This window comes from Coregonus clupeaformis, chromosome 7 (genome assembly GCF_020615455.1).
Source record: "Coregonus clupeaformis isolate EN_2021a chromosome 7, ASM2061545v1, whole genome shotgun sequence".
NCBI lineage: Eukaryota > Metazoa > Chordata > Actinopteri > Salmoniformes > Salmonidae > Coregonus > Coregonus clupeaformis.
The window spans coordinates 26,091,614-26,113,951 of NC_059198.1; the positions used below are offsets into that span (position 1 = coordinate 26,091,614).

Genomic DNA, 22,338 nt, shown 5'->3' on the forward strand with positions numbered 1-22,338 from the left:
AGGTGGTTCATTTTATTTGTATTTTATTTCACCTTCATTTATCCAGGTGAGTCAATTAAGAACAAATTCTTAATTTAATATATTCATGGTTTTTCACACCTAAATAAATCTGTACATAATACATGTACAACTCAGTTATGCAGTCCTGACCTTCATCCAATACCTCTGGATGTGAAATGTTATTTAGGTATAGGGTCTTTAGATATTCTGCTGCATTACTGGTGACTAAATGCTCTTACATTAGCCATCAGATTAGGGTAAAATTAAAAGAGGAAACGCTCTGATGACTTCTCAGTGATCTCATCGATGACAAGCCCAACCCTGGCCGGGGCTATCCTGTTACCTTCACTGCTGAACGAGAAGCAGGATGTCTGCATGCTGCCACAGGCCCTCAGGCCCTCGCAGGAAACAATGGAAGTGGCTGAAACATGACTGCCCCCAATGACAGGAACGCTTTCTGAAGATTACGAGGCAAATACATGTTGTTGTTTCCTGCGAAAGATAAACTTTTGAAAACAATGCTGTCATTTAAATACATCAGATAGGCTACCACTGTTTGTATATTTTATCAGTATTGTCGAAATGTATATCAAGAGGACTCAAATATTGTATCGTCTTGAGTTATACTGTATATCGATGTTTTAAAAAAAGTACAGTAGGCTAAGACATATTTACACGATGGGACTATAAGAATAGCCTGTATCATCATTATCAGTACATTTCCAGAGGTGGCACTATTTGTCCTACTAAACTGTATTATGTTGATTTTCAGAGCATGGAAAGCGCAGCTGTTCCAAGTCTAATGGATTTTCAGCCTCCCAGTCAGAGCACTTCCTTTGGGCTTAGACGTTGGCCTTTTTTGTATGGCCAATCTCCTGTACGACATGAACAGCCTTTAGTTCTGTGGAAGAAACATGGGAAATGACACCACTTGGCCAAGGTCACTGCAAATTCCAATGCAGAATCTGGGAATATGAATAGGGAGTTGGAAGGAATGAAATGAAAGGAGAATGTAAATCTTGAGAGCAGGGCCGGCCCTAGCCTTTTGGGGGCCCTCTTGACAGCGGAGAGAAACAAGTTTTAAAGTTAATTTCCTGCAATTCTACATATTTTGTCATGAGGCGGATTATTTTTAAAGCAATTTTATAATATATTTCATGCAATTCTAATCATGGGGCGGAGAGAAAAATGTGCAGTTTTACAGCTTATTTACTGGAATTTGACATATTTTGCCATGACATATGCCATGTTAATATGATAACTGATTTAGAGTGACTAACAAAATCAATGGGGGCCCCCTGGAGGTAAGGGCCCCTGCACACATGCCCTTCGTGTTGGGTCGGTAATTAATTTGTCCATGACTACTACAAGTTTAGATAGCTGGGTAGACTAACTTACCAATCTAAAAAAATGCTAACTGACAAGAGCTAATTGAGCGACTGACATAGCAAGAGGAAAACTGCACATGCACAACCAATTTTCGACATTGCACCTTGTGTATTCTATTATTCTAAAGCTCAACATTAAGTTGAGTCCCCGACTCAGTTTCTTTGGGGATGGGGGCCCCCTAAAGGCCGTGGGGTGACCGCCTATGTCACTTATGCCCGCCTATGTCACTTATGCCCACCTATGTCACTTATGCCCGCCTATGTCACTTATGCCCATAGCCGGCCCTGCTTGAGTGTTAGCTTGAGTCTCCTGTATGTTTTCAAAAGTCTCTCTGTAGTCTAACAGTGCCCCCCTCTGGTAATGAACTCTCTTCTCCATTCATGGGCCTTTTATCGATTAGATTTTGCTCACACCTTGCATCCTCTCTCCTCCGTCCTCTCTTGCCTCCTTTGAAAAAGGAAAAGGTTAATCGAGGACAGTCGGCGAGGAGAGTGAATGTGGATGGAAATGCGCTTACTTGAAATGATATGGTCCTTCTCCACTCACACATCATTAGGCAAATTGCGTTTACAGGGGTGGATCCCAAAATAAGTGTAAAGTGATCAAAACAAATTAAGTTAGTTGTGCAAGACATTTTATAGATAAAACAAACAATAAGTAGAATATTGTTTTTAAACGTGTGCATGTTTTTCTCCTCTGACAAAACAAAAGCTGATTCAAAGGGGGTGTGGAAGATTTCAAAACTCTTCCGCAGTAGGATACACATGAATATCCTCGATGAAAGTTGGCTATCGAGGAGGGGAGGACACTCTTTCGTCTGCCTACTAATGACTTGACACACTCCTTGACCACTTATTGGTTTCCGAGTCATGGAGGAGAGAGGACGGAGAGAGGACGCAGGACAGTCTTTTGGCCAAACGAGAAAAAACAATATGTATTATTATTACTGTCCTGTCCTGTCCTTTATTCAGTCAATATTGTATATTCATTGTCAGCAGCATATTGCCAGTGTGCATTTGCTTCAGTAATAATTAAACTATCCATATCTTTATATTCTGTAGATTTCAAGGTCTGGTAACACTTATTTCAAATCAAATCAAATCAAATCAAATTTTATTGGTCACATGCGCCGAATACAACAGGTGCAGACATTACAGTGAAATGCTTACTTACAGCCCTTAACCAACAGTGCATTTATTTTAAACAAAAAAGTAAGAATAAAACAACAACAAAAAAGTGTTGAGAAAAAAAAGAGCAGAAGTAAAAAATAAAGTGACAGTAGGGAGGCTATATATACAATAGAATAAAGTGACAGTAGGGAGGCTATATATACAGGGGGTACCGTTGCATAGTCAATGTGCGGGGGCACCGGCTAGTTGAGGTAATATGTACATGTGGGTAGAGTTAAAGTGTCTATGCATAAATACTTAACAGAGTAGCAGCAGCGTAAAAGGGATGGGGTGGGGGCAGTGCAAATAGTCCGGGTAGCCATGATTAGCTGTTCAGGAGTCTTATGGCTTGGGGGTAGAAGCTGTTGAGAAGTCTTTTGGACCTAGACTTGGCACTCCGGTACCGCTTGCCGTGCGGTAGCAGAGAGAACAGTCTATGACTAGGGTGACTGGAGTCTTTGACAATTTTGAGGGCCTTCCTCTGACACCGCCTGGTATAGAGGTCCTGGATGGCAGGGAGCTTTGCCCCAGTGATGTACTGGGCCGTACGCACTACCCTCTGTAGTGCCTTGCGGTCAGAGGCCAAGCAGTTGCCATACCAGGCGGTGATGCAACCAGTCAGGATGCTCTCGATGGTGCAGCTGTAGAATTTTTTTGAGGATCTGAGGACCCATGCCAAATCTTTTAGTCTCCTGAGGGGGAATAGGCTTTGTCGTGCCCTCTTCACGACTGTCTTGGTGTGTTTGGACCATGATAGTTCGTTGGTGATGTGGACACCAAGGAACTTGAAGCTCTCAACCTGTTCCACTACAGCCCCGTCGATGAGAATGGGGGCGTGCTCAGTCCTCTTTTTTTCCTGTAGTCCACAATCATCTCCTTTGTCTTGGTCACGTTGAGGGAGAGGTTGTTGTCCTGGCACCACACGGCCAGATCTCTGACCTCCTCCCTATAGGCTGTCTCATCGTTGTCGGTGATCAGGCCTACCACTGTTGTGTCGTCGGCAAACTTAATGATGGTGTTGGAGTCGTGCCTGGCCATGCAGTCATGGGTGAACAGAGAGTACAGGAGGGGACTGAGCACGCACCCTGAGGGGGCCCCCGTGTTGAGGATCAGTGTGGCAGATGTGTTGTTACCTACCCTTACCACCTGGGGGCGGCCCGTCAGGAAGTCCAGGATCCAGTTGCAGAGGGAGGTGTTTAGTCCCAGGATCCTTAGCTTAGTGATGAGCTTTGAGGGCACTATGGTGTTGAATGCTGAGCTGTAGTCAATGAATAGCATTCTCACGTAGGTGTTCCTCTTGTCCAGGTGGGAAAGGGCAGTGTGGAGTGCGATAGAGATTGCATCATCTGTGGATCTGTTGGGGCGGTATGCAAATTGGAGTGGGTCTAGGGTTTCTGGGATTATGCTGTTGATGTGAGCCATGACCAGTCTTTCAAAGCACTTCATGGCTACAGACGTCAGTGCCACGGGTCGGTAGTCATTTAGGCAGGTTATCTTAGAGTTCTTGGGCACGGGGACTATGGTGGTCTGCTTGAAACATGTTGGTATTACAGACTCAGTCAGGGACATGTTGAAAATGTCAGTGAAGACACTTGCCAGTTGGTCAGCACATGCTCGGAGTACACGTCCTGGTAATCCGTCTGGCCCTGCGGCCTTGTGAATGTTGACCTGCTTAAAAGTCTTACTCACATCGGCTACGGAGAGCGTGATCACATAGTCGTCCGGAACAGCTGGTGCTCTCATGCATGCTTCAGTGTTGCTTGCCTCGAAGCGAGCATAGAAGTGGTTTAGCCTCGTCTGGTAGGCTTGTGTCACTGGGCAGCTCGCGGCTGTGCTTCCCTTTGTAGTCTGTAATAGTTTTCAAGCCCTGCCACATCCGACGAGCGTCAGAGCCAGTGTAGTATGATTCAATCTTAGACCTGTATTGACTCTTTGCCTGTTTGATGGTTCGTCGGAGGTCATAGCGGGATTTCTTATAAGCGTCCCGGGTTAGAGTCCCGTTCCTTGAAAGCGGCAGCTCTACCCTTTAGCTCAGTGCGGATGTTTCCTGTAATCCATGGCTTCTGGTTGGGGTATGTACGTACGGTCACTGTGGGGGACGACATCATCGATGCACTTATTGATGAAGCCAGTGACTGATGTGGTGTACTCCTCAATGCTGTCTGAAGAATCCCTGAACATGTTCCAGTCTGTGCTAGCAAAACAGTCCTGTAGCTTAGCATCTGCGTCATCTGACCACTTTTTTATTAGCCGAAGTCACTGGTGCTTCCTGCTTCAGTTTTTGCTTATAAGCAGGAATCAGGAGGATAGAGTTATGGTCAGATTTGCCAAATGGAGGGCGAGGGAGAGCTTTGTATGCGTCTCTGTGTGTGGAGTAAAGGTGGTCTAGAGTTTTTTCCCCTCTGGTTGCACATTTAACATGCTGGTAGAAATGAGGTAGAACGGATTTAAGTTTCCCTGCATTAAAGTCCCCTGCTACTAGGAGCGCTGCATCTGGATGAGCGTTTTCCTGTTGATTAATGGCCTTGTACAACTCATTCAGTGCAATCTTAATGCCAGCATTGGTTTGTGGTGGTAAATAGACAGCTATGAAAAGTATAGATGAAAACTCTCTTGGTAAATAGTGTGGTCTACAGCTTATCATAAGATACTCTACCTCAGGCGAGCAAAACCTTGAGACTTCCTTAGTATTTGATTTTGTGCACCAGCTGTTGTTTACAAAAATACAGAGACCGCCACCCCTCGTCTTACCCGAGTCTGCCGTTCTGTCCTGCCGATGTAGCGTATAGCCTGCTAGCTGAATGTTGTCATTGTTGTCATTCAGCCACGACTCCGTGAAACATAAGATATTACAGTTTTTAATGTCCCGTTGGTAGGATAACCGTAATCTTAAATCGTCCATTTTATTATCCAAAGCTTGAACGTTGGCTAATAGGATTGATGGGAGAGGCAGTTTACTCGTTCGCCGTCGGATCTTTACAAGGCACCCCGACCTACGTCCACGGTATCTCCGTCTCTTCCTCACGCGAATGACGGGGATCTGGGCCTTGTCTGGAGTCTGTAGAATATCCTTCGCGAACGCCTCGTTGAAGAAAAAGTGTTCGTCCAACGCGAGGTGAGTAATCGCTGTCCTGATATCCAGAAGCTCTCTTTGGTTATAAGAGACGATGGCATAAACATTATGTACAAAATAAATTACAAATAACGCGGAAAAACACACATAATAGTACAATTGGTTAGAGGGCTGTAAAACGGCAGCCATCTTCTTCCGGCGCTGTTCAACATTTTGCTCTTATTATTATTATTTATTTTGCTCTTATGTTAAAACAATGAATATATAAAAAAAACATGTTAATACGATATTTTAGTGTAATTACAGTGTTACTACACATAATAACAACTGTAAAGTGTTTCCCAAGGTCTTTGTTTTATTTTTTGGTATGTTGTTCCTACTTTGTATTAGGCTACTTGTATTATTTACACCAAGTAAATGTTTTTTTGCTGTTTGTAACTATAACAATGTCCATCTAATATATTTGTAGGCTATGCATCTAGTTCAGGTTGTCGAGTTCTCTGTGAGGGTCAGTTTCTCCTATGTTGGGTCAAACTCAAATTTCAGACACACTCAAGTTGTTCTTTTGTCCAATCTCAATTAGAGAGTATCCCTCAGTCACTCCATCTTCATTTGGGCCCATCTCATTTGGGTCAAATTTGAAACCACCATTGGTGACCCAAAATGGGTCAGTGGGTCTGGATTCTGGGTTAATTCATTTCATGGAGACTTTAAGCCTTTTTTGAGTTTGCAACATGTAACTTAAAGTATGTATCATTGGTTTTTCCAATGAAAATGTCCCATATGCAAATGAGCAAACAAGGGCTCAGCAGAATCCTTTGTATTCATAGCCTAATTGAGTTGCTCATTAAGGCTTCAACACTAATGTCTGCTCATTAGTGCGTTAATGTAGGACTATAGCCTATTTTGTCCATGAAAACTATTGATATTAAAACCACACAGACTTCAACAATAGTGTAAACATTGATTATATATATATATATTATACCAATGATTACCTCTCTGAAACAGGCTATTCAGGACATAATGCAAATGAATATTTGATAACCGGACAGAGACTAAAAGGACCGATTAATTGTCAACACTGTGATTATTGAAAAGTGCAATTATGTCACCAGTGGTGTAAAATGATCATTAACAGCGGTAATTAGGCTACTGAACCAAAGCCTCGCCCCCTTGCGTCACGCCAATATACGTTTTAATGTGGTATGCAATGGTAGCCTATCAGTCGCGAGCATCAGCTGATGATTGAACACTGGACAGTTTGAGCTGGCGTTTCTTTCTCGGTAATCGGTATCTTTCTTTCTAGTACCTGCACATCCCCTCAAATAAGAAATAACACCCACTGGTTGCATACTTCTCTTTGGTTTATATTTTTTTCCGGAAGTCAATTATTTGACAGGACAACGCGCTCCGGGAAGGATGGCTGCCATCAAGGCGCTTCAACAGTGGTGTAAACTTCAGTGCAATGGGTACCGAGATGTGGCTATCATCAACATGACAACTTCTTTTAGGGACGGGTTAGCGTTCTGTGCGCTTATCCATAAGTACAGACCGGACTTAATGTAAGCATTTTAATGACTTAACAAGAAATAAATAATAATAATAATAATAATAATAATAATAATAATAATAATATATATTGATTTGGTTGAAGAATTGATGTTCAATGTTATGGTGAATCAGGTACAACAAATCATTAGCAGCTGCAAACAATCAATACGTCAAACACTTCAGTGGGTATTCACTGTTAAAACCACAGTTAGAACTGAATTTTGAATCATATGATGAATAGCCTACCTCGGCGTTTCCCAAACTCGGTGCACCGAGTTAGGGAAACCTTGGCCTACTGTCAACGTAACTTATCATAACCAAACAGTTCATGTTTTTGTCTTTTACTTTGTCTTCTACTTTGCAAACACATCTTGTAGTTTAGGCTATAGCTTCAAATCATGATTTAGAAAAGGAATGTTCTCATGTAGGCCTAATGTAATCCCTTGAGCACTACATACAATAGCAAATAGCGATCGTTTCTATCAAGTTCTACTATTTATTTTGAATGAAAGTATTCCCAGTGGCTTCCTGTCTGCTTAACAATGGTGGCGAGAATCCCCTTCTCAAGCATCCCTTTGCCAGATTTAGCCAGAGGCTTTACAACATTTTGGTTGAGAGATGAGGCTAGATTAGCATAGGCAAATATCCATATGAATATAAGTGAATTTTAAACTACGAGTAAGAAATATTTTGTTTTTTTAAATCATAGTTTCATAGAGGTATTCATGTGATCCTTTATTTTTAAATCAATACATTGCATAATGTCACATGAATGGAAATAAAATGTGCCCTAGTCAATCTTAACTTTTTACCGTGTTTCCAGGATAAGTCAAACATCATTCTTGTTTACCAAGAAAACACATTTTGATTTTATGTACTCAATGTCTAAAACAGAAAGTAACCTCACAGCATAACCATTCCCACAAGCTTTCTTGCTGTACTAGTGCACTAGAATATTGTTTTTTATGTATCCCAGAAACCTGGTTATTTTCCTTGAACAGGGCAGTTAGTCACCCAAATTCACATGAGAATAACCTTTTTATCAACGTGCCACAATGTGAATGATTCATTTCCCTGTGTTCTATATTCAGAGACTACGACTCCCTGAATAAAGAGGATGTTTTTGACAACAACAACTTGGTAAGATTTACTGTCTATTTATGCGTGTAACATCGGCACTGTTCGAGGTTGTAAATTGACATGACCTTACTGAACTGTTTGGCCATCTTATCAGGAAGTCACAGTTGGTTTGTGTTTGAGGGGATTGCATTGTTAGAAATGCATCAAGTCCTTTGTGGTAACATTTAGGCCTATTCTTTATTAGAGAAGTCTCCAAAGGACTGGAATTGTGCACCAGTCAATTCATGGTTATTTTTTATATATCCCTCAGAAGTGTTTCTATAGAACTGGGGCAAACAAGTTTTGCTCTGAAGGGTGATGTTAATTGCAACTTTATGGCTCACCATAAATGTGACCTATTGCTTGTAGCATGCATAGTATGTACACGCAGTGGCCAAATGCAGAACAACGTCTTTCCCAGTTGATAACTGGACAACATGTATTCCTAAGTGATTCCTAAGATTTCAGGTTATTCATATACCAACTGTAGTTTGGGAAACCATCTCTGCTAGTGGTGCTATACAAGATCTGTCTCATGTTGCTGTTTTATTGTGAGGAGAATGTCATGTGCGAGTTGTATGGAACGTGTCAAGTCAGTCAGTAAGTCTTACACTGCCTAACAATTCACTCGATAGTGACTTTGGCTCATTACTATATGTGACTTTGGCTAGTTACTCATTTCTATTGATACTACTTCGACAGGTGCCAGCTTAAATATTAACACCTGAAGAACATCAGACATTATGGTTGACTTGGTTGTATTTCACTTGATTTTAACTCTTTGTGAAGATATTTGAGGTTTTTCCGTTCACCGGACTGTCTCAGTTGACAATGTTTTATGTTCCTGGTATGAAGGAAATAGGGGGGAAGTGTGTGAGGACTGTTGTGATAAGAATGAGTCAAACAGCAGCGCAGTTGGGACTTGTCCATAATTAGGAATTCTCTCTGTGCTGGTTTCCTCTGTTTTTGAGTATTATAGACCTCATAGTGTGCTATGCACTCCAGGATCTGTTGCAAAACACTAGCTGCTAGTCGTGCCGATCCCCCACAGTGTCTGTTAAGAACCTGAGAACCAGAAGAGGCTCGCTGGAGTATTCATTATGAATGAGGCTTACTGTTATCCGTGGGCCACTCGATCCGCACGATAAAGTTCTATTTACAAATGTTAGACAGTATGGTGGGACACTACACTGCTGGGGGGTTGCATAAGAAGAATGTGTTTTAAGCCACAGTTGGGCCTTTGAAGAGAACAGTTTTGGTAACTAGTCTATTTGACCTACCGAATTCCTCCGTGGTGGAGTCCAAACACCCATGTTGTGTAGCTACCTCCTTTTTAGTCTGAGGTAATCCCATACACAGTGACAGTAGTCCTCTGTATTTCATGACAAGGAGGTCCCAGGTCCCAGAGGTTTCTCTCAGTGGTGGGTCTATCTATCATTACAAACTCAAATATGCAGTTGTCTTGTCCAGACTCTGTTTCGTTACGGTACAGCAACAATGGCCAATTCCGTTACTGTTATACAGAGAATCTCACAAATGCAGAAATTGTATGGCCTTTCTCCTCCTGCTCCAACACGAACGGATATGCCGTTCTGCAAGGCTGTACTTTAACATTTTAATGAGCACATCCAGGTTGATCCTAAACAATGTCCCGTTCTCCTACTCCCTCTGTGTTCCCAGGGCTGAGCGTGCACAGGAAATGTGCTATTCATTTTTCACCCCCTGTCCAGACCATTCTGGACTTTTCTATTTTCTATTTCTGAAGAGACTATTCTGTCTGGCTTATGTTTACAGTTAAATTAAGTAGTTGCTATGTATATTAAGAAACCCTCAAGAACATTGGGAAAGTGTTATTCAAATGATGTAAGATTTTTCCTTAGTATTACCTCTGCTTTGTAAATGTTCAAAAAATGTTATTTTTAAACTTTTTTACAAACCATTGTTATCAGTGTTCTGCTTGCTAGGGGGTACTCCAATACATCTGGCCCCTCTAATTGTTGGCTCTCTATGGGTTTAGGGTTGGTTAATAAAACAAGTGTTTATTTTTACCTTCAGGCTTTCCGGGTTGCGGAGGACAAGCTGGGGATCGCTGCTCTGCTGGATGCAGAGGACATGGTGGCCCTGAGGATCCCAGACCGACTGAGCGTCCTCACCTACGTCTCCCAGTACTACAACTACTTCCACGGACGCAACCCTAGTAAGACTCTGTCTTGAGGCAGCTTTGTTACATTGGAGCACTGGTCTATACGCTGCATTATAAGTGTTAAGTTTCCTTTCCTGGTGAGGTGTACAGTTAAGGTGATCGTGGGAAGTACACAGGTGTCATGTAGGGTTAAATTGGGTGAAAATATTACTTCAAACCTGTTTAGTCTAATGTGCCTGTCCTTTACAATCAGTAGTAAATGTAAAGCTTGGCAAATGTTTTGTATTTTATTTTTATGCTTATTGGTTTATAAGATATTGTATATCCAAACTATTTCAGTTTCACATGAACAAAGCATCTCTACTGAGCTATTGGTTCAGGTATTGTAGACTAGAGTATTGTGGCTCAACGCTCTAATTTCTGATGGCCAATGTTCTTTTTTCCAGTTGGAGGGGTGGGTGCTGTGAAAAGACCAGCAGAGGGCTCCAAGGAGGAGCTGTCTGGAAAGAAGAATCTCCCGGTGGTGGCCAAAACAATAGTGTCTAAAACGGCCATAGAGAATCGACCACCTTGCTCCTCTCTCATGGTGAAAACCTCCCCCAAATCAACCAGAGCTGCTGTCCAGGTTAGAGGAGTACAAATGTCTCTTTAATGTCAAATTTTTTAAAATCAGATGTTTGACTGTCATACATTTTGGTGAACTACTGAATATATATATATATATATATATATATACAAAAGTATGTGGACACCCCTTCAAATGAGTGGATTCGGCTATTTCAGCCACACCTGTTGCTGACAGGTGTCTAAAATCAAGCACACCGCCATGCAATCTCCATATTCAAACATTGCAGTAGAATGGCCTTAATGCAGCGCTCAGTGACTTTCAACGTGGCACCGTCATAGGATGCCACCTTTCCAACAAGTCAGTTCGTAAAATGTCTGCCCTGCTAGAGCTGCCCCGGTCAACTGTAAGTGCTGTTATTGTGACGTGGAAACGTCTAGGAGCAACAACGGCTCAGCCTCGACGTGGTAGGCCACACAAGCTCACAGAACGGGACTGCCGAGTGCTGTAGCGCGTAAAAATCGCCTGTCCTCGGTTGCAACACTCATGACCGAGTTCCAAACTGCCTCTGGAAGCAACGTCAGCACAATAACTGTTCATCGGGAGCTTCATGAAATGGGTTTCCATGGCCGAGCAGCCACACAAAAGCTTAAGATCACAATGCCAAGCGTTGGCTAGAGTGGTGTAAAGCTCACCGCCATTGGGCTCTGGAGCAGTGGAAACACGTTCTCTGGAGTGATGAATCACGCTTCACCATTTGGCAGTCCGACAGATGAATCTGGGTTTGGCCAGGATAATGCTACCTGCCCCAATGCGTAGTGCCAACTGTAAAGTTTGGTGGAGGAATAATGGTCTGGAGCTGTTTTTCATGGTTTGGCCTAGGCCCCTTAGTTCCAGTGAATGGAAATCTTAACGCTGGTTTGTCAAGATCGGTGTGGAAGAACTTGACTGGCCTGCACATAGCCCAGACCTTAACCCCATCTAACACCTTTGGGATGAATTGGAACGCCAACTGCGAGCCAGACATAATCGCCCAACATCAAATCAAATCAAATTTTATTGGTCACATGCGCCGAATACAACAGGTGCAGACATTACAGTGAAATGCTTACTTACAGCCCTTAACCAACAGTGCATTTATTTTAAACAAAAAAAGTAAGAATAAAACGACAACAAAAAAAGTGTTGAGAGAAAAAAAGAGCAGAAGTAAAATAAAGTGACAGTAGGGAGGCTATATATACAGGGGGGTACCGTTGCAGAGTCAATGTGCGGGGGCACCGGCTAGTTGAGGTAGTTGAGGTAATATGTACATGTGGGTAGAGTTAAAGTGACTATGCATAAATAATTAACAGAGTAGCAGCAGCGTAAAAGGATGGGGTGGGGGGGGCAGTGCAAATAGTCCGGGTAGCCATGATTAGCTGTTCAGGAGTCTTATGGCTTGGGGGTAGAAGCTGTTGAGAAGTCTTTTGGACCTAGACTTGGCACTCCGGTACCGCAGTCTATGACTAGGGTGGCTGGAGTCTTTGACAATTTTGAGGGCCTTCCTCTGACACCGCCTGGTATAGAGGTCCTGGATGGCAGGAAGCTTTGCCCCAGTGATGTACTGGGCCGTACGCACTACCCTCTGTAGTGCCTTGTGGTCAGAGGCCAAGCAGTTGCCATACCAGGCGGTGATGCAACCAGTCAGGATGCTCTCGATGGTGCAGCTGTAGAATTTTTTGAGGATCTGAGGACCCATGCCAAATCTTTTTAGTCTCCCTGCGGGGAATAGGCTTTGTCGTGCCCTCTTCACGACTGTCTTGGTGTGTTTGGACCATGATAGTTCGTTGGTGATGTGGACACCAAGGAACTTGAAGCTCTCAACCTGTTCCACTACAGCCCCGTCGATGAGAATGGGGGGCGTGCTCAGTCCTCTTTTTTTTTTCCTGTAGTCCACAATCATCTCCTTTGTCTTGGTCACGTTGAGGGAGAGGTTGTTGTCCTGGCACCACACGGCCAGATCTCTGACCTCCTCCCTATAGGCTGTCTCATCGTTGTCGGTGATCAGGCCTACCACTGTTGTGTCGTCGGCAAACTTAATGATGGTGTTGGAGTCGTGCCTGGCCATGCAGTCATGGGTGAACAGAGAGTACAGGAGGGGACTGAGCACGCACCCCTGAGGGGCCCTCGTGTTGAGGATCAGTGTGGCAGATGTGTTGTTACCTACCCTTACCACCTGGGGGCGGCCCGTCAGGAAGTCCAGGATCCAGTTGCAGAGGGAGGTGTTTAGTCCCAGGATCCTTAGCTTAGTGATGAGCTTAGAGGGCACTATGGTGTTGAATGCTGAGCTGTAGTCAATGAATAGCATTCTCACGTAGGTGTTCCTCTTGTCCAGGTGGGAAAGGGCAGTGTGGAGTGCGATAGAGATTGCATCATCTGTGGATCTGTTGGGGCGGTATGCAAATTGGAGTGGGTCTAGGGTTTCTGGGATTATGCTGTTGATGTGAGCCATGACCAGTCTTTCAAAGCACTTCATGGCTACAGACGTCAGTGCTACGGGTCGGTAGTCATTTAGGCAGGTTATCTTAGAGTTCTTGGGCACGGGGACTATGGTGGTCTGCTTGAAACATGTTGGTATTACAGACTCAGTCAGGGACATGTTGAAAATGTCAGTGAAGACACTTGCCAGTTGGTCAGCACATGCTCGGAGTACACGTCCTGGTAATCCGTCTGGCCCTGCGGCCTTGTGAATGTTGACCTGCTTAAAAGTCTTACTCACATCGGCTACGGAGAGCGTGATCACATAGTCATCCGGAACAGCTGGTGCTCTCATGCATGCTTCAGTGTTGCTTGCCTCAAGCGAGCATAGAAGTGGTTTAGCCTCGTCTGGTAGGCTTGTGTCACTGGGCAGCTCGCGGCTGTGCTTCCCTTTGTAGTCTGTAATAGTTTTCAAGCCCTGCCACATCCGACGAGCGTCAGAGCCAGTGTAGTATGATTCAATCTTAGACCTGTATTGACTCTTTGCCTGTTTGATGGTTCGTCGGAGGTCATAGCGGGATTTCTTATAAGCGTCCGGGTTAGAGTCCCGTTCCTTGAAAGCGGCAGCTCTACCCTTTAGCTCAGTGCGGATGTTTCCTGTAATCCATGGCTTCTGGTTGGGGTATGTACGTACGGTCACTGTGGGGACGACATCATCGATGCACTTATTGATGAAGCCAGTGACTGATGTGGTGTACTCCTCAATGCTGTCTGAAGAATCCCGGAACATGTTCCAGTCTGTGCTAGCAAAACAGTCCTGTAGCTTAGCATCTGCGTCATCAGTGCCCGAACTCACTAATGCTGTTGTGGCTGAATGGAAGCAAGTTCCTGCAGCAATGCTCCAACATGTAGTGGAATGCCTTCCCAGAAGAGTGGAGGCTGTTATAGTAGCAAAGGGTTTGACAAACCGGTGTCCACAAACGTTTGGTCATGTAGTGTATCTCTAAAACATCTATTTTCTCTCTCCTCCACAGAAGACGGAGGTTTTGGTGGAGAGCTCCAATAAGACAGGCACTCTGAGCAGTAAATGTGTTGTGTGCAAATGCCACGTTCATCTGGTCCAACGGCACTTCATCGAGGGGAAGCTTTACCACAGGAGCTGCTTCAAGTAAATGTTCACTTTAAACATAGAAATCAGCTCCATCATTATGGTTAAAACATGTTGAGTACAGTTGGCAAATAGAAATCCAATATGGATGGTGTTAAGAGATGGATGGGAGGTGTTGAATGGAGCTGAAGGATGGGACTAATAACTAATGTAAAGCATACTGTGTCCATAATAAGTATGTAGGTTGTATGTTGGGAGCTTTTGTGAAAGAGCACAGTTAGAAAGATATGGCATATAGAAGCAAACCGGATGGACGTCATGAAAATGATCGGAGAGGTTGAGGGTAGAGGAAGTTCAGGAGTAAAAACAAACAAAATAGAATTATTGTAAAATTGACTGTGTCCATAAAATGTATATAGTATGTATAAGCTGGAAGTAGAGGCCTAAGCATTGTTGTTTACTCCAATTAGTGGAGAGGTGGTGGGGTTGGAAAGTAATAAAGGGAAATATATTTTTTAAAAGGATGTGTGTGTGTATATATAGATAGATAGATCTCTCTCACACACATTTATATATATGGGATTGGAAGTGATGCAGACAATTACATTGATGGAAGTTACAATCTATCTGCAATATTAAAGCTGATCTACCCCCTAAAAAATAATCAAATAAAATGTGTTGACACCTTTACGTTGCACCTTTCACCAGGTGCAGTGAATGCTCCAATGTCCTCCTGGCTGGGGCCTATAAACCAGGGAAGGAGCCAGGTAGCTTCATCTGTAATGACCACCAGAACACCAAGAATGGCTGCAACAAGCCTCCCTCCTCTGGGGCTGTCATCCAAACCGGATCCCCAAGCGCCAACGTTGAATCCAAAAGTGACACCAGCAGAGTCCAGTCTGTCTCCCGCCCCACCTCTGTGCCTTCGACCCCCGTCAAGGTGGTCTTGAAGCCCGTGGAGACCACCACCACCACCACCCCAGCTCCCCAACCATGGACCAGCTCGGCCCGGAGAACCCAGGCAGCACGGCATAAGTTCTTCCAGTCATCTACCTCAGCCCCAGAGGGCCCCCCCAGCAGCCATAAGCCCCCAGCCCCCTCAGGACTGCCGAGGGTGCCCCTGAGTACTGAGGAAGAGAAGAACCGAGCCAGGGCTGTCATTACCAAGAAACTAGTTGAGGCTAACTGCAACAACAATAACACCAGATACTTTGTTATCCGACCAGCAGAAAGGAGGTGAGAAAAGAAGGCCTATGGGTTTACCTACATTATTTTATTCTTGTTCAAGTGTGCATGGCCACAGTTCCTCTCATTTTGTGGATGTCAGCTAATACTGTATGTACATTTCCCAACCTAATGGTGAAAGTATTGTCTCCCCAGGTTTGGAGACTTGCCAAGCTCAGCTGACCTCCCCAGCTGGAAGCAGGCTAACTGTGGGCCAGGCACAGCAGGACAACAAGCAGCCCAACCCTTCACCAGCAATAAGGAATTGCTGAACACTGTCAAAAAAGCCAGCGCCGGACCAACAACTGTATCCTCCACCACCAAAGGCAGGCTTTTTCAATTCCACTTAATTTGGAGAACTTTTTAAAATCAAGTTCAGGTTCTTTCTATAGGTCATATGGAACAAGAAAAACTTCAAAAGCTGGAACGCTTTCTATTACCTTGTTGTTAAGACAAGGATGTAGCCATGAACAGCATTTCGATACAGTTTAAGAGCATTAAGATAAGCTGCTAGTGCATTAGCAGTCTTCACTATCAGCCATTTTTTGTTATTTGGTCATCCCAGCTTGTTTAGCCCTCTTTTGAATTGTAGAATTTGATAAGGAGCTTGAATCATGCACTCTTCTTTCTAAGTGTATATCTCTTTGGCTGTAAATGCAGACCGTGCAGAGGCTCCTGTTAACTGGCGATCTAAGCTCAAGCCTGTTAAAAATGGACCAGGACTGAAGTAAGTCTGGATTGCTCATCAGTTATCTGTTAATCAACCTCTTTCTAATCCTGTACATCCACACAAAGGGAAGGCAGGTATTGTCACCCGGGTGAGAGATTCAGTTATATATCTGGAGAGCTAACCAGTTGGGCATCTCATGTATCCACTCCTCCAGCCTGCGGATTCATCCTGCCTCGCCCTGCTCAGTTATGGCTGACTGGCTCAAATTGCAGCCACTCTCCTCCCCCATCCTCACAAGTCCCAAGGAGTGTTATGGCTGAAATGAACCGTAGTGCAACACTAACTAGTTTCCCAGAGTTCCCCCTGATGACCCCTCCACTGTTTTCTCACCTCCCATTATTCCTAAATATATAAGGTGAGGCTGAATGTTCTGTCTGAACTTACTGTATGTTCAATCCAAAATGGTTGATTTCAGGGAGAGTCCAATATTTTCCTGCTCCTTACATGCACCCTCTTTCTCCAGTACCTCTGACTCTGAGGACCGAGCGATCGTTGTTGAGCAACCCAAACCTGAAGCCATCTCGAAGTCTTTCTCTACTAGTATCATCGTCAACATCAGCTCTACCTCTCCTCGGACTCCCCCAGCAGCCTTCAACCCTCTTCCACCTGGCCCTTTGTCTCACAGAGCTCCATCTCCCAGGCAGCCCCGTCGCGGCTCTGGAGGCTTGGGTACATGCTTTTGATTATCCTCTATAGTTGGCAGAGTAGTGATTACTTTCACGTAAATGATTTGAGTTAACATTTTCGATGACTTGTTGGGGTTTTAAATGATATCGTGCTTCACCTTCTAGGTACTAGAAATTTGAATTATTCTACTACTCTGTCGTCCACTCCTCCCCTGGTTCCTGTCTGGCACAGGGTCCCAACTTCAAGTCAGCCTCACCACAGCTCTGCAGGATCGGGTAAAGACTAGAACTCCACTCAGTGATTGCATCGCAACAATGTATTTGGAGTCTATATATTGCAGTTTATTAATCGGTTACATTTTGTTTGCTTTTTAGGCTCAAAGAATGGCAGTTATTCTCCCCCTATGTCTCCTAAACAGCCTCACCAGGGCTCCACAGGTTAGACTGGGCTTTTTACTTTCTATCACCATTACCAGACATTCTTTCTCAACCATTGATGTTTAAAAAAAAAATAATTATGTCTTAACTTCTGAAAATAAACAAGCTAAGTCTCATGTGACAATGACTCCCTGACTGTCAGCCATTAAATATGTAATAATCCTATTTTATCTACCTCTTAGGCTCTAAAAATGGAAAGTATTTGTCACCCACAAACACTTCCAGGTCTGAAATGAGGTTACCCTTGGTAAGTTGACAGTTCTGTCTCATACATAAACTCTATTTATCAGAGGCAGTAACGATCCTATGTGAAATTATGTAATGTTATGAAATTTCCAGTTCATAGTTAGATAATTACACAGGATTAGCAATTCGTAGTTACACAATGGGTTTTTCTTTGTTTTGTTCAGTGTAAGTCACATCACATCCCCATGGATCAGATAGTGAAGGAGCTGCGTGAGATTGACGACTGCCTGGGTGACTTGGAGAGGAAGGGAGTGGAGATGGAGAAGAGGCTTCGCAGCTGTGAGGAAGGTACTTTCCAAGGAAATTCTCTTTACTCCCAGTGTCCCTCCCTCCTTTGTTGATGTTGACTAATAGCGATTGTTCATTTGCCAAAGCATGTGGGAGAGTGGTGTCCTGTGCATACTGTCTCGCTTTGACATTTTTGTTAAGTTGTTGGTTTTGGGATTGGTCTGGCTTTTGAAGGACATAAACAACAAGTGATTCTGCACACAGTTATGATACTAAAGTTATGTTAAAGAAGACTGACCATGTTTCAACCCTAACTGGGTCTTTTTCAGGACAGGATTTTGAAGGACACCATGGGAGACTCTCAATTGTGTCCTCTCTCCTCGCCGCCGCCTCAACCCATTGGATGAGAAAGCCAGAGGTCCCACCCCTCTGACCTCCTCCAATGGGTTTTGAGAAGGAGAGAGGATGCGAGGAGTATGCAATTGAGATTTTCTCCCTCTGCATCAGTTTATTTCCAAATAGACCAGCCTTTATGATTAGATATTTATTAATGTACTTCAATTGAAATGGCCCAGTCCCTCCACTATTCTCAGTGTTGAGTTGTACTCTGATGGTGAGCCTGTTATCCCTGCTAGCCCACCTGGGACTTTACACAGGAATCCAAACCCACACAGCCTGGAGGGGAGAGGTGTGACTGGTGAACAGGTTCCATTTCCCTCCATGGCCAAATGAGGCGCGAGGCGGGCACTGCCCACATGAGGGCACCTTCTCCCTCTGATACTATCCATCCCCTTTGAGCGATTGAGAGGTGGTGCTGAAGAGCTGAACAGCCCAAGAGACTGGCTGTGGCTGCAGACAGAGCAGGGGGAATAGGGTGCCTGATTGCTCTGCTCAAGGTCACCATCTGGGCACAGTTATATTAATATTATCATCTGGTTCACTGCTTTACTCACTCCTTACATGCACCTGGCTGTCCTGCTGATAGAAGGCAGGGTGAGTTAATGGGACACTCTTCTCTCTGTCCCAGGCCAGTTTGTACTATTGGCTGTGGCTGGTGTGTGTTTGTATACACACAGCCCTTAGGCACTGACAAAGGCTCAATGTGCATGTTGGACTGGAACAATGTGATTCATTTAGTTAATTCAGTCTTGCACAAATGTCATTTATTTTATGTATTGCCAATGAACTTCCTTGACACTGGCCTTTTGCAGAGGGCGAGGGGGACATTTTGATGGACCCTCTGATGGTTGACTGGTTCAACCTGATCCGAAAGAAGCAGACATGCATTAGGAGGGAGTCGGAGCTTGTGTACATGTGAGTACTTGTCAAGTTAAATGTTGCCCAAAAGTATATACACTTTTGGATTTACAATGGCTTAAAAATCACTTATTGCATTTGTCAGAGCTAAGACTCAAGACCTGGAGGAGCAGCAGCCTGGGGTGGAGGGTGAGCTGCGCAGACTGTTGGAGAAACCAGGTAGGAGGCACAAGGCTCACACACAGCATCTCAACTGTTCACTTTACATCCCCCTAACAGATCAGCAGCTACCATTTTGTAGTGTAGTGCTCCACCGGTCTGTTTATCCCTGGTATCACAGATCATCTGAAGTCTACTTCGGAGCGTCGGCGAGAGGACAGGCTGATGGAGAGGTTGATGGAGATTGTAAACGGTAGAAACGCAATCGTAGAAGGACTGGATGAGGACAGGCTCAGGTAGGGAAATATTGCAACTTTGTTGCTTGTACAATTTGATGTGAGTTGTGACCCATTTTTTTGAAATGTGTGGAGCATTTCAATATCTGCAATGGTCTCAAGTGGTGACTGGAGTGTCACTGAGATCAAGCTGGATGTCTAAGTTGAAAAACCACAACATGTTCTCCATTTTAGGGAAGATGAAGAGGATCAGCAATTGAATGAAATGATGCAGACTCTTGGTGAGTATTTAAAGTGGTTGATTTAAAATGCCCCTGTTTTTAAACCCTGGGACGTGCCTTGCTTAATGTAATTTCCTCTTTGTTCTGGTGGACAGGACTTAAAAAATCCAAAATCAAGAGGAAGTCCTCCTTCAAAATGCTGTTCAGACGAAAAAGTAGTAAAAAGGTCACAGTGAGTGATCAGGGGACTGTGTTATAATTGTTCCATCCTGCTCTGGGGGTTGCAGTATGTGTTGTCGTGTCTGGGATGTTTTAAATTGGGTTTATCTTTTCAAGAGGTGATACGGAGTGTGTGTGTATACATCAACTTGTGTTCATGGTGGTATTGGAGTTCAGCTAATAAGTAACAAGATTATGTTGCTGAGCCTGAAGGTCAAAGACCAACATTCAGCTACATATCAGATCGAGTTGGTGTTTTGTCGCAAAGGTTTGTTTAGAAAGGCTTTTTGTTTGAAAAGATTCCAGGCTTTTACTCTTCATTTAGTGTTCAGTTGTTGTTCTTGAGACTGGTCTCATGACACTTGACTGATCATAATCTGATGTTTTGTTCCTTGTGGTGTATATCTAAGATGTCACAATTTTAACTTATGGTTTGCTTCTTGTTTTTTTTCACTCACTGTTTTTCCTCACATCTAGGTTGGGATTGTTGTGAAGGTGTTCAAGAGTCACTGTTAAAATGAGTCAAATGCAAAATAATGTAACTGGTATTGTTGCACCGTATAATGGTAAAGGGAAATACATATCACTGTGATTTAAGTTGTTAGTATCAAAATAATAGAAATTGCCTTAATGCGTGCTGATTTTTTTATTTATTAATTTTTTTTGCTTCAGTAGGTCTAATTATTTTAATACAGATGTATTTATTTGATTATGCTTCCAAAAAGGATGTTATTAGTAACCACAAACATTGAATAACATTTTGAGTGGAATCCGTCTGTAGACCGGGTGAAGTGGTGAGCAGCATGTTCTACGCTGCCACATTTTAAAGGCTGTATTTCTCCTGTTGTGCTGTAGGTGGCACCATGGTTTTACCGTGTGTGTTTTATATATAGGAACCAGGCATGAACCTGAATCCCAATTTGCCACAGTACAGGCAGTTAATTTATTTGCTAATTTTATAAATGCTGCAAAATGTTCCAACTCTGCTGATGCAATAACATTGTGAAAGATTACGTAGAGCAGTAGCTTATAGGCCAGGAAAAGGCTTATAAACTAGTGGTTATGTTGAGCTTTTTATCTTAAACCTGGTTCAATTAAACATAATTCTATACTAATGTATGTACTGAAGCATTGTTTTATGCCTGGTCCATTTATTGCAATGTTTTAAGTAAAACAATTGTTGGCATTTGGAGTCATCTGTGAAAATACTGTTTGAGGTATGCACAGGTCCCAATGTCTCGTGACTTTTAAAAAATTGGAAGGGATGTTAAATGAATGTGTACATAAAGTGTATTTATATTTTTAATTGGAATGAGTTTGCTGTCCAATAAATAATTTGAACATCCTTGGTTTTGAAAGCACTAATATGTAACTTTTTAAGGTCTTGTAGAATTTAATGGTAGGCATTTTTTACTTCAAAATATCATGGCAGATAATTGCTTAGTTTCAATTAACATGTTCCTTGATGAACTGTAGGGGATGTGTTTTCAGTATGATTTGATTACTACAGAGTTCTTCACAGGTCAGACTTTTCATTAGGAACTGAACAATCTAAACCTATCCTTTTTGATTTCTATCTCATATAAGCATAAAGTTACAGCCTGATTTTACGATACAGACCACAGTCCTTATCCACATGATGTTCTGGTTCTGGAGCAGCTAGGCCGGGACGCTACTTCAGTATCAAAGCACAGCAGTGATCATTCAGAGCTACATACTTCTCTTCATCTTTAATGTGGGTTTTAGGGAAGGCATCAAGAATTTGCTCACGTCAATATATTTGCAGCTACTTATAAACAACATATCCTCAATTGAAGATGCATGAAATTGTGATCATGAACTTGGAACAGCATCTTTCTAGCTGAGAGGAAGTGGGGATGATATTGGTGCAGTACACCATGCGTGATGTGGGTGACAGTCAAGACAGAATACGTGTGATATTAGAGTTAATTAAAGCTTTGCGCCCCATCTACTGCAAATGCTTGCGCTTCTGCAATTAAGAATCAAAGGCGAGGGCTTAGTGTCAGGGGGGTGTCTAATACATGGTTTTAACAGGAATGGGACCTGATTTGCCAGGCTCCTAGCGACAAGCATTAACAACTGCCTCAAATTAGAGGGACATTAATATTCATAAGTAAAACAATTCGTCCTGTGAATGTGATGAAATGAAATCCTTT

General features: G+C 43.2%; 1 protein-coding gene across 1 annotated transcript; it reads left to right on the plus strand.

Annotated features, from left to right (window-relative positions):
* The first annotated feature begins 6,879 nt into the window (after window positions 1-6,879).
* LOC121570214 (MICAL-like protein 2) lies at window positions 6,880-21,506 on the plus strand. Its single transcript, XM_041881699.1, has 18 exons — window positions 6,880-7,196; window positions 8,277-8,325; window positions 10,360-10,501; window positions 10,894-11,072; window positions 14,504-14,637; window positions 15,286-15,813; window positions 15,958-16,163; window positions 16,462-16,528; window positions 16,899-17,200; window positions 17,323-17,433; window positions 17,533-17,595; window positions 17,778-17,842; window positions 18,006-18,129; window positions 19,281-19,383; window positions 19,472-19,545; window positions 19,667-19,781; window positions 19,956-20,002; window positions 20,098-21,506. The coding sequence occupies exons 1-18, from the start codon at window positions 7,054-7,056 to the stop codon at window positions 20,199-20,201; spliced, it is 2,556 nt and encodes an 851-aa protein (XP_041737633.1). The 5' UTR covers window positions 6,880-7,053; the 3' UTR covers window positions 20,202-21,506.
* The last annotated feature ends 832 nt before the right edge of the window (window positions 21,507-22,338 follow it).